The sequence below is a fragment of the Arachis ipaensis genome, chromosome B6 (genome assembly GCF_059453495.1).
Source record: "Arachis ipaensis isolate K30076 ecotype BB chromosome B6, ASM5945349v1, whole genome shotgun sequence".
Lineage (NCBI taxonomy): Eukaryota > Viridiplantae > Streptophyta > Magnoliopsida > Fabales > Fabaceae > Arachis > Arachis ipaensis.
In genome coordinates this window covers 143776989-143790549 of record NC_142441.1, presented here as the reverse complement: position 1 = coordinate 143790549, position 13561 = coordinate 143776989, and the positions used below count along the sequence as shown (strand labels likewise).

At 34.5% G+C, this 13561-nt stretch overlaps 1 protein-coding gene across 1 annotated transcript; it reads right to left on the bottom strand.

Moving 5' to 3' along the window:
- Positions 1 to 23: 23 nt before the first annotated feature.
- Positions 24 to 2475, bottom strand: LOC107605177 (BURP domain protein RD22). Its single transcript, XM_016306955.3, has 3 exons — positions 2325 to 2475; positions 2002 to 2113; positions 24 to 1200 (listed from the first exon to the last, which is right to left on the bottom strand). Exons 1-3 carry the CDS (start codon positions 2361 to 2363, stop codon positions 365 to 367), a joined length of 987 nt encoding a protein of 328 aa, XP_016162441.1. The 5' UTR covers positions 2364 to 2475; the 3' UTR covers positions 24 to 364.
- Between the last annotated feature and the right edge of the window lie 11086 nt (positions 2476 to 13561).

Here is a 13561-nt window from a genome sequence, read left to right as displayed (position 1 = left end):
GAATTTTATTTGCTAGTTCACTCTTTAACGTGATATACATTTTTAACATATCTTTTGCCTAAAAAAGGCTTCGATATATATATAATGTGTGTATTACATCACAATTCATCATAAGCAAATACAGAATCAATAAAACAGTAAAATAAACCGTTTACAACAGGAACACAATGTTACTATCACTTCCTCCATTCTTATATCTTAATTAATTGTCCTTTTTTTTCCTCTCCATACCTAGATATTGATTTTGCAATGTACAGAGAAAGTGAAGTGTTCAACAAACTAAAAAAAAAAAAGGTAGAAGTGGAACGGTTCTTTCAGTTCAATTATGAATCTAAGTAGTTATTAAACATCCATGAGTTTTTTTCTACTTTGGAACCCAAACAACATGGTCCTCGGGAAGAAAGTGACAAACTGGAAGAGTTCCAGGCTCAACTTTCAGAACTTGGAAGGCCAAGTGCTTTGGGTTCCATCCCAATGTGTTAGTATGGCACACCGCTATTGCTTTAACTCTGCTCCCATCAGCACCCTCCAAAGGCACATAATAAGTTTCAATGGTCTCTGTTTTATGACAATAAAATACCGCGTAAGGGTAATTCTGTAAATGGCACACAACTCCCTCCTTTTCTCCCAGTTTCTTCACTCCTGTGGTAACCGTATACTTTTGTAAAACGCTTTCTTTGCTCACTTCGGTAGAAACCGCCGCAACATTTTTCCCAATCTTCGAAGTGCAGAAATCAACCATGGACTCCAAAGAATTCACGCATTGCTTTTCCTCTCCAGAGATCGCAGGCTTCTCGCAACCGATTATTGTATTTATCATGCTTTTGGCATCGTCCGAATCTGGTTTGATGTATAATTTCTTGAATATTTCCTTCGCCTTGGCTGACGCGAAGGGAATGGAATCTGCGAGTCGGCGAGGAATGAAGGATGGTAGATTGGAAGGTTTGGTGAAGTGCAGGTTGATCTGTGATCCATGATGCAAGGTCTCTTCTAAGAAGAAAAGCGCGACGTTGGGATCGTGATGTAACTGTGTCTCTGTAGCTGCATATACATAGTCAAATGGAGAGTACCCTACGCCGACGTGTACTGGCTTTCCTCTTTTCCCAGCTCCCACGGAGACTCCTCCGTTTCCTCCGCCAACGTTGACGTCGGTGCCATCTCCTTCGTAACCCACTGAGGTGAATTTCTCATTCATCAAACCTTTCAAATTCGGTCAATGTCAGCTCTAAGTATTTTTTTTTTTAGGAAAAGAAAAAATACAGGAGATAATGAAAATAATAAATAATGTGAACAATAAATATGCCGGATATTCAATTTAATAGGTATGCATATGATTATGTTGATTATTCTTAATTGAATGGTTATTCCTCTTGATTCGATTTACCAGTTAACAATTGATGAATGTTCAATTCACTCACTAGTGTGCGGATGGATATGCTAATATTAGGGTTTTTGAGGTAATTTAGGAAGCAGTGTTTTTTTACTTTATTTGGTCAATTTTAAAGCACATTGTTCGTATTATTTACAAAAGTCATTCTCTATCTAACAAAACCCTCCTAACAAAAAGGCAACTTGAACTCAATGATTAACAATTTGAATAATTTTCTCGACTTGTTGAATTTATGTTATATAACATGATTTTAACTTATCTAATGGGACAAATTGTTGTATAATCCGAGAGGTAGTAGCATTTCATGTTTTCATCTCAAAATCTCAGCCTAGATAACAAATGTACTACAAGCATTTCATGTTTTCATCTCAAAATCTCAGCCTAGATAACAAATGTACTACAAGGACATTTTAAGTTATAATCTTCTAGGAAAAGAAAATGAAGTAATATAGTAAAGTAGTGTTGCTTTTTTTTATCTTTTTTATCTGTCATTCCCAATTAAATGATGACGATTTTGTTGATAAAGATTTAAAGTTAGCAATTAAAAGTGATGATATTCAGCATAAGAAAAATGAACAAGGCACCATCCGAATTCTGAAGTACAATATGACCTGTAGGGTGTAGCAGATTGGTAATTGCCTTTGGCATTGGAGTTGCTGGGAGCAAGGACTTCCAATAAATTTGAGGAGGCAATTCAGCATTATTAGTTGCCACTAGTGAAGCCTGCATTTCGAAATAGAACTTCATTCTCAATTTTCCATTATAATAGCAAAGGCAATTTCAGATTAAAATAGACTTTGAATAATGGGTTAGTGGTTTATAATACCTAAAAGGTTCAAAGTAAAACAAAATTTCACAAAGTCATATTAATATTAACTTAATTTATTAATTATATATTGATAGGTACTAATAATAATTATATGCCTAAGCTTACCATGAGAAATGTAATAATGGGAAAGAGATGAAACCCCATGATATTGGAGAGCTAATTGATCAAGTAGTGATCAAAGTTGAGAAGATCGAAGGTGTGGAGAACAATGTGTGTTGCAGCATTTGTATATATAGTGAAATGGATTCTCAATTGGGTTGCTTGAAACGTAACAAATGACCACTAATTTTATCAACTAACTCATACACATAACTCCCATTCATTCAACTGCCCCTGTCTCAGCCAATTTTGTTGCAATGCTATTATATGAGACACAATTATTGCTTCTATTTCAAAGCTGAAATACATGTCTAGTTTGGTAGAGTATATGGCTAAAACAAACTAGAAATGTTTATTTATAATCATGTTTTTTTTTTAAATAATTATTGAAATGATTTAAGTTCGCCACGGCCAGCCAGGCAAGTAGAAAAAAGGGACTAAAATAAAATAAAAAAGATTGTCTAATGATAAATATATTGGGTATTTATTGACAATTATTCGTTAAAACCTCTCAAAGAAAATTTATTCAAATTCATCTTTTAGTTTTTTTTTTCTTTTTAAAGAAATAGTTCAACACAACAAGTGGAGCATAAGAAAATAACAAAAAGTATCAAAATAAAACAAATAAAAGAAAGCAACCAAAGCAAAGGACACTAATAAATATCCTCCTGTCATTTTTGGCATTGTCATCAACAATAAAAGGGATCCACACCTAACTACTCCTTATAACTTATAAAAGACCAATGAATAATATCCTCTGTTGTGATAAGTATGAGAGTTGAGTTGGATGCTCATTAATATTTGGACGGTTCAGTTACTCAATGGTGAATGACATTAATTGAGAGTTGAAAAAGAAGTCTTCTCGTGTGTATAAATAGGAGGTTAAGCCTCCATTAATATATCATCAACAATAACAATCTTCACTCTCTTTCTTTTATAAGCATTCTGAATACTTCTCTCTCTCTTTATATAATATTAATAAATATATTAATTATTTCTATATTAATTGTGGTACTAGAATCTTCTACTTCTACTTCTTTATTTATATTTATCATATTTTAGTTATTTTACAATACGTTATCAGCACGAGACTCTGACCAAAATTTAGGAAGACTCAGGTAAAAATTTTCATTATGTCGAAGCTCTCTCATCTTGAATTCAATACTCTTGATATATCTAGAAACAATTATTTATCATGGATATTAGATGCTGAAATCCATTTTGATTCAATGGATCTTGGAGATACCATTAAGGCTGAAAATAATGCATCCCAGAAGGATAAAGCCAAAGTCATGATTTTTCTTCGTTGTCATCTTAACGAAGGATTGAAAAATGAATATCTCATATTAAAAGATCCTGCAGATCTTTGGAAAGACCTTGAAGAAAGGTATAATCATAAAAAAACGGTGATACTTCCTCAAGCACGATATGAGTGGACGCACTTGCGTCTGCAGGATTTTAAATCCATAAATGAATATAATTCTGCAATATTTCGAATCACTTCACGAATGAAATTATGTGAAAAAATATAACTGATCATGATATGTTGGAGAAAACTTTCTCAACCTTCCATGCCTCGAATGTGCTCCTGCAGCGGCAGTATCGAGAAAAAGGGTTTAAAAAATATTTTGAGTTAATTTCTTACCTTCTTGTTGCTGAACGCAACAATGAGGTGCTCTTAAAGAATCACGAAGCGCGTCTAGCTGGCGCCGCCCCATTTCCTGAAGTAAATGTGGCATATCATTACCCTAAAAGAGGTAGATGACAAGGTTTTAGTAACAAGAAAACTTATGGAAGGAAAATGAATTATGTTCACAATAGAGGATCTCACCAGAAGTGGGATAAAGAAAGAAATTCTGGGCAAAATAAATCAACAGAGGATAAGTATTTCCGTTGTGGTGGAAAGGGCCATTGGTCACGTACTTGTCGTACCCCAAGGCACCTAGTCGATATTTACCAAGCATCTTTGAAAAAGGATGACAAAGGAAAAGAAACAAATTTTGTTTCAAATGATACTGAAAATTTCACCACTCATTATGATGTGTCAGATTTCTTTGAGGATCCTGAAGGAAATATTGGTCATTTGATCAATAATGAAACAGTTTAATGTGTGAGATTGTTAAGTATTCATGTAAATAAATAATGTAAAGAACTTATTGTTAAGTTTTATTTTCTATGTATTTAAGTTTCAAATATGATGCATATAAATAATGAAATATTAATATTTATGAATTTTGAAATTATTAAATGTGTCATGTTTTAAAATAAAATTTTAGTATATGACATTATTTTTATGTACAGTATTTCTTAGAAAAATAATTCCGATCAAGTATTCAATTTAACTTTGCATACTACTCATTTTATTATTATTTGTCTTTGAAGAAAATGGCAAAGATATATAATGAAGATGTATGCCTTGCGGATAGTGCAAGTTCGCACACCATTCTCAAAAGTGATATATATTTTATCCATCTTGTGCCAAAAGAAGAGTATGTTAATACTATTATTGGCTCAGACAAATGTGATTGAAGGCTCCGGAAGAGCTATAATTTTGTTTCTCGAAGGAACAAAATTCATAATAAATAATGCACTATTGTCTACCAAGTCTCTAAGAAATTTGTTGAGTTTTAAAGATATTCGCCGAAATGGATATCATATTGAGACTATGAATGAGGGAAGCCATAAGTACTTATGTATCACAACTCATGATTTAAATAAAAAGGTTATACTAGAAAAGTTATCCTCACTTTCATCTGGGTTGTATTATACCAAGATTAGTGCAATTGAATCACATGCCATTGTAAACCAAAAGTTTACTAGCCCAAATGAATTCATAAATTGGCATGACCGATTGGGTCATCTGAGAACAACCATGATGCGGAGAATTATTGAAAACTCACATGGACATTCACTAAAGAACCAGAAGATTCTTAAATCTAGTGAATTTTGTTGTGCTGCATGTTCTCAAGGGAAGTTAATTTTAAGGTCATCACCAGTAAAGATTGGATTTGAGTCCCCTGAATTCCTAGAAAGGATTCAAGGCGATATATGTGGACCTATTCATCCACCACGTGGATCTTTTAGATATTTTATGTTCCTAATAGACGCATCTTCGAGATGGTCACATGTGTGCTTATTGTCTTCTTGCAACCTGGTGTTTGCGAGATTACTGGCTCAAATTATTCGATCAAAAGCACAATTTTCAGAAAATCCAATCAAAGAAATTTGTCTTGATAATGCTAGTGAATTTACTTCCCAAGCTTTTTATGTTTATTGTATGGCTAATGGAATAAGTGTTGAACATCCAGTAGCTCATGTTCACACACAAAATGGGTTAGCAGAATCAATTATTAAACGCCTCCAATTAATTGCTAGACCCTTACTTATGAGAACAAATCTCCCAACTTCAATTTGGGGGCATGCTATTTTACATGGCGCAACACTTATTCGTTTGAGGCCAACGAATTACCATCAGTTCTCTCCTATGCAATTAGCCTTTGGCCAGCAGCCAAATATTTCCCATTTAAGAATATTTGGGTGTGCGATATATGTTCCCATTGCACCACCTAATCGCACCAAAATGGGACCCCAAAGAAAATTGGGGATATATGTTGGATATGATTCTCCCTCCATAGTGAGGTATCTTGAGATACAAACTCGAGATGTATTTAAAGCCCGATTTGTGGATTGTCATTTTGATGAATCAAAATTTTCAACATTAAGGGGAGAGAATAAGCTTCCTGAAAAGGAACTTAATTGGAATGCATCATCCTTGATGCATTTGGATCCTCGATCAGGGCAATGTGAACTAGAAGTTCAAAAGATTATACATTTGTAAAGAATAGCAAATGAATTGCCTTATACATTTTCCGATACAAAGAGGATAACCAAGTTTTATATACCAGCGGAAAATGCCCCAATTTGAATTGATGTCCCAGTTGGACAAATTGCCACCAAAGCAAATACACGCCAGAAGCGTGGCAGGCCTGTCGGTTCCAAAGGCAAAAATCCTCGAAAGAGAAAAGAGGTAAATACTATTCCTGTTGAAAAAAGACACCTGTAGTTGTCCAAAATTTTGATATAGTTTTAACGCCAGAAGACGTTCAGGTACCTGAAAACCGTGAAAATGACGAGATATCGATAAATTATGTTTTTACATGAGAGAAATGGGACCGAAATAAGACAATTGTCAATGAAATATTTGCATATAATGTGGCATTAAATATCATGCATGAAAGTAAGGATCTTGAGCCAAGATCAGCCGAAGAATGTCGACAAAGGAATGATTGGCCAAAATAGAAAGAAGCCATGAAGGCTGAGTTAGACTCACTTGTAAAACGTGAAGTCTTTGGACCTGTAGTCCGTACACCAGAAGATGTAAAACCTGTTGGATATCGGTGGGTATTTGTGAGAAAACGAAATGAGAAAAATGACGTTGTGCGCTACAAAGCCCGACTTGTTAAACAAGGTTTTTTACAAAGGCCCAGTATAGATTATGAAGAAATGTATTCCCCTGTAGTGGATGCGATAATATTGCGTTATTTGGTCAGTTTATCTGCATATCATAAACTGCATATGCATTTAATGGCTGTGGTAACAGCCTATTTATACGGCTCATTAGATCGGGATATCTATATGAAAGTCCCTGAAGGACTAAAGATATCTAAACCATCCAATGAATATTCACAGGGATTATACTCAGTTAAATTGCAAAGATTTTTATACGGTCTAAAGCAATCTGGACGAATGTGGTATAATCGTCTTACTGAGTATCTGGCTAAAAATGGATTCAAGAATGATGATATCTGTCCATGTGTTTTCATAAAGAAATCTGCATCTGGATTCATTATAATTGATGTGTACGTCAATGATTTAAATATCATTGGGACTCTTGAAGAGATTCCAACAATTATAAAAACTCTAAAAGAAGAGTTTGAGATGAAAGATCTTGGAAAGACTAAGCTTTGTCTCGGCCTGCAGATCGAGCATACAAAAAGTGGGATATTTATTCATCAAACAACATACACAGAAAAGATCTTGAAGAGATTTTATATGGATAAGTCACATCCATTAAGTACCCTAATGATCGTAAGATCTTTGGATGTGGAAAAGGATCAATTCCGTCTTAAGGAAGAAAATGAAGATATCATTGGTCCTGAAGTACCATATCTTAGTGTCATTGGAGCACTAATGTATCTTGCTAATAATACACGACCTGATATATCATTTGCTGTGAATTTACTAGCAAGATATAGTTCCTCTCCAACCAGAAGACATTGGAGTGGAATCAAACAAATCTTTCGATATCTTCATGGAACGGTTGATATGGGATTGTTTTATCCCTATGGATCCAAGCCACTACTAGTTGGCTATGCGGATGCTGGATACTTGTCTGATCCACATAAAGGGAGATCTCAAACAGGATACCTGTTCTCATATAGTGGAACGGCGATATCATGGAGGTCTACGAAACAGACGATTGCTGCAACATCCTCTAATCATGCCGAAATACTAGCGATTCATGAAGCAAGTCGCGAGTGTTTTTGGCTCAGGAGTTTGATCCAATATATTCTGTCATCATGTGGACTGATTGATCATAAGATAGCTTCAACTGTCCTGTTTGAAGATAATACAGCATGCATTGCTCAACTTAAAGGCGGATACATCAAAGGTGATAGAAGAAAGCATATTTCTCCCAAATTCTTCTTCACTCACGATCTTCAATATCAAGGGACAATTGATGTTCAACAGATTCGCTCAAGTGACAATCTGACAGATTTATTCACAAAGTCACTCCCAAAATCCTCCTTTAAAAGATTGGTACATGAGATTGGAATGCGCCAATTTCGAGACATTAAATGATGTTGACAAGAGGGGGAGACTGTACTCTTTTTTCCTTAGTCAGTTTTTTTTTTCATTGGGTTTTTCTTGACAAGGTTTTTAATGAGACAGTCCTCATCACTAAAGGATATTGTACTCTTTTTCCTTCACTAAGGTTTTTTCCACTGAGTTTTTCTTTAGTAAGGTTTTAACAAGACAATAATCCTAAATGGACATCCAAAGGGAGAGTGTTGTGATAAGTATGAGAGCTGAGTTGGATGCCCATTAATATCTGGGCAGCTCAGTTTCTCAATGGTGAATGACATTAATTGAGAGTTGAAAAAGAAGTCTTCTCATGTGTATAAATAAGAGATTAAACCTCTATTAATATATCATCAACAATAACAATCTTTATTCTCTTTCTTTTATAAGCATTCTGAAAATTTCTCTCTCTCTTTATATAATATTAATAAATATATTAATTATTTTTATATTAATTGTGGTACTAGAATCTTCTACTTCTACTTCTTTATTTATATTTATCATATTTTAGTTATTTTACAACATCCTTAACCCTTTTTTCTTTATTCTAAAAAATCCATCAATTCCTTTCCAACTAAAATATTTTAGATAGTCGCACAGAAACACCATCCATCTCTTGCGTTCCTCCTTACAAATTGGTAGCTCAGTCCAACTTTAAAAATATTCTTTTAGTAAAATTGGAGAACATAAATTAGTTCTTTTAGGATCTACTTGTCCTATTTTTCTTCTTATTTTAATAGGAGGCAACCAGGAGCGGAGCTAGAAGAAATATTAGAGGGGAGCGAAAAATATTTACACAATAAAATAATACTAAAATAAAATTTTAAGGGGGACTAAACTAAAATTTACATATAATTTACATGTAAAAAATTAAAATTAGGAGGGTCATTGCCCCCCTTTCCTTGTACCTAGCACCGCCCCTGGAGGCAACCCTAGAACAGCATATTGGAATGAACTCGGGGAAGGCATTGGACATTGAAGGTTTCTGGGTGCTTGTGGTATGAAACTAAGATTTTGTTGCTACAGCGTTAATGGATCTTTTGTACGATATTGCTGTTATATATTGAGGTTATTCATGGTATTTGAATCCATGACAATATGATAAGAAAGTAGTGTAACATATTTCGCGAAATATTCCAGCCAAATTTCCTTCATATACTTTTAATCTTTATTTTGTATTATTCTAACTGTATTTTATACGAGTAATTGATGTAATAATTAATTTTTAATATATATATATATAGTATAATTATTCCTAATGACGTGTATAATGGTAACTTTTTGTTTGGTGACTGTGTATAATGGTAAATTGTTCAAATTTTGCACATTTGTGTAAATACCACATTTTTTATTCAAAAAATAAAAGAATTCTGAGTTTTCTCAATATCATAAAATAAAAAAATTGGATGGTCTTATGTTTAAAAAAAAAAAAAGGGAAAAAGAGAGAGAAGGGAAAAAAAGGTTTCAAAAAATAGTAGTGCTGCTAAAGTAATCCGTAATCTATATATTGGGCCTTACTTACAACTTACAAGCCAAACTAAACTCGCTTGTTAGACCATAACTATAAAAAATAACAAAAAAAAAGTTAGTTACAGAAATTCTTTTAAAGACTAATTCAAATCACCACCTTCTCTTGATCAAGAATTACAAAGTGAACAGTGGTTGTCAAGATAGGCCTTTTAGATTTAGGCTATGTGAGTTATTCACCAGAACTTTATAGATTGTGTTAAGGCAAATTGGAGAAAAGAAGTTTCCTTACTAAACTCTCTTAACACCCTTAAGGTGGATCTTCTAAAGTGGAATAAAGACACATTTGGCAACATCTTTAAACCAAAGCGTAGAATTCTAAATAAAATTGTCAACATTCAAAGAAACTACTCTTATGGTAACAACCTTTCTTGGAAGAGTTGGAACATAACCTCAACAAGGAACTGAATGATATCATTGACAAAGAAAAGACTTTTTGGATGCAAAAATCAAGATAGAAGTGGATAGTTAAGGGAGATAGGAACACCAGATACTATCACACCAAGACTATTATTCGAAGAGGAAAAAACAAAATCCGAAAACTAATAAATGAAGACGGAAACTGGATTGAAGATGAGAAAGAGCTAAAGACACACGTCGTTGACCACTTCCAAAATCTTTACCAAGAGCATGTAAGTATTATACCTATAGAAAGTTTACATATAAACAGTACTGATTTTAGTGTTTCGGATTGCAGGACCCTAACAGCTATTACCTATAGATTTGGACATAAAGAATGCAATCAACAACATAGGATCCTTCAAAGCACCTGAAAGCGATGGTTTCCCAACCTTCATCTACAAGAACAACTGGACCTGATGAAAGGGAAAGTTGGCAAGTTTATAAGGAACTGTTGGAGGGACCCTAGTCTCATTGGTTTATGCAATAACACCCTCATAGCTCTTATTCTGAAATTTAATAGCCCTGAACTTATCAAGCAATTCAGACCGTTGAGTTAAGAAATTAATTAAATTAATTAGTGATGACAAACATTATTTTTGGGCAAAATAAATAATTACTGTTGAGTGTTAATAATTATATGTTACTAATTATTTATTATATATTACAGGCCAGAACTTAGTTTAGCAGCCCAAATTGGTATGAAAATAATATAGCAAAGCTGGTGGGTTAATAAACAAGCAAAACCCAAAAGAAACAAAGTCAAAGGAACCAACGGGCAAAACTAATCAAACCCGATCCAAGCCCATATCCATAAATCTAAGTTGATCCCACCAAGCTTCTCATATAAGATCGAAACCTTCATTCCCTCTCACTTGTTTTTACCAAAGCAACGTTCTTTTCCCTCTGAGCATGTCAAATCACAGAAGCAAGAGAAAGTGCTTAGCTCCTAAGCTATTCAAAGAAGAGGAAAGAAAGAGAAGGTTAAGCAAAGCAAAGAAGGGTGAGGTCTAATCAACCAAATCAAGAAAAGATCAGAAAGCTCAAGGTAATCCATTTCCTCTTACATGCAACACACTTTCTTCTCTTCATCTTCAACCCTCTGTATCTCCGTTTTGAGCTATATGGAAAAGAGGAGTTCTGTTCCTCTCTGCTGTAAATCCACGGTCTCAAACATTTCTTGGGGACCAAGTTGGTTTTCAAGGGCTCAGATCAAGTTGACCATTGGAAGACTCTTATGGTTGCTGTTTTATGGCTTTCGGTCAAGATGAGGAAGTCAGAAGCAAAGTTTCTACTTTGGGGATTAAAGAAAAAAAATGAATCTGTGGGTTGGTGAAGCTCAAGGTTCAAGGTGTTGACCTTGGAAGAAGAACCAAGCAACATGCAAGGAGATAAAAGAGGTTTGCTGTTCATTCAGAAACCAAGGAGAGAAAACCAGAGTTTGCGAGTTGTGTTCTGAAAAAGAAGTTCCTCTACTTGGATAATGCTTTCTTTCAAAGAAGCATTCAGCCAATATTGAAGAACTCAAGCTGAGGTTTGCAAATCTGGTTTTGCACATAGCAAAGAGGCTGTTGAAAGATTCAATCTCCTTCATGTTTTACAGATTGTAATGTACTTTTCTATGTTTATCTTTCTGTAATTTCTTGTGAGAAAAGGCATTGTGAGAAAGCTCAAGTAAAAGCCATGAGTGGAAAAAGGCTGAGTGATACACTTGAGAGAAAAGCCTAGAGTTATTTTCAGATTTCTTTAGGTATGTTTATGTCTTGTATCTTGTACCTGTAAGGTATCCCTTTCTTAGTTGGGTTAGCATTAAGAGTGAATAGTTAGGTATTAGCATAGCCAATGTCAAGTTAGGTTAGAACTTGAGTGTGAAAGGATTGGGTCAATCCTGTAAAATTGGTGTATGTAATACTGTTAACTATAGTGAAATTCTTTCATAGTTGTGGAGGAGACTGGACGTAGGTTGCATAGCACAAGGCAACCGAACCAGGATACATGCTGGTGTTAGCTTTTCTCTTCTCTGTTGTATTCTGTTTTCTGATATTCATGAGACAAAAATAAAATGTCTCATAAATTTCCGCTGCTGAGTACAAACAGAATCAGAATTGAAAGTTTGTTTTAAAAGGATAATAACAGCAACTCAAAAGGAAGGCATAGATTTAACCCCCCTTCTCTAAACCTACCACAACCTTCACAGACCTACAACTCTATGTGTTGAGTTAAGAATACAATTAATTTAATGATGATGACAAATATTAATTTATTGGATTAAATATCTAATTAAGTTTGATTGCTTCATTTAGTGATGTAGGCTCAAAATGAATATTATTGCAGCCCAAACATGAGAGAGAGAGAGAGAGAGAGAGAGAGAGAGAGAGAGAGAGAGAGAGAGAGAGAGAGAGAGAGAGAGAGAGAGAGAGAGAGAGAGGTTAATCAAGAAAGCAAAAGTCAAATCGCCCTAATCAAAAGCATGTTAAGCTAAGTCAGAAGATAAAGGTGATTTATTTCTATTTGCATGCAAGTTAATTTCTTCACTTCTTCTCCAACTCTTTGCAATACCAATTTGGGATAAATGAAAGAAAGTGGTTTCTGATTATCCCTGCTATAAATCAATAGCTTACATTGTTATTTGGAGCAAAAGTACAATTTCAAGGGTTTGAATTTAGGATTATCACTGAGTAAGCTCATTTCTGCTGCTTTGTTATCCTCGGTCAAGCAAATGAATCAGATTTAAAATCCCTAATTTAGGGGGTTGATTGAAGAAAGAGAAGGAGGATTTCTGAAAGTCTAAGGTTCAAGAAGTTGACTTGTGAGGAACCCTAATCGTAGCTCTGACTAAGGTACAAAAAGAAAAAAAAATTGAATCTCATTAGAGTTCAAAGAGAGAGAACCCGAGAGAAAGAGCAAAGTGTGAAACCTCACTACCGAGTTTGAAGTCTTGGAAGTATTGCACCTACACTAAAGGGAGCACTCTGCCAAGATGAAGAACAAGGTTATGAGTTCAGATGCTAGGTTCAATACATAGAGTCAAGGCTGTGAATAGTCATCTCCTTCATGTTTTACTATTTTGTATTTCAGTTTTAATGTATATCTTTCTTTGTGTTCTTAGAGAGGTAAAAGGCAAGAAAGTGAGACATTGAGAAAAAGTCATAAAGTGAAAAAGTTTGAAAGAAACACTTGAGAGAAAAGTCAAGAGTGATTTCAGATTTCTTTTGGTTGTATTTTCTGTCTTGAGTCATGTACCTCAGAGGTATCCCTTGCTAAGTTGGGTAAGCACTTAGTGTGATGACTCTAGGTATTAGCATAGCCAAGTCAAGTGTATGTTGAAGCTTGTGTGCTCAAATAGGATTATGTTGAGTCCTAGAAAATTGGTGTATGTTACTTTGATTGATAGTAAAAATTCAACCAACGTTGTGGTGGAGATCGGATGTAGATTGCATTGCACAAGGCAACTG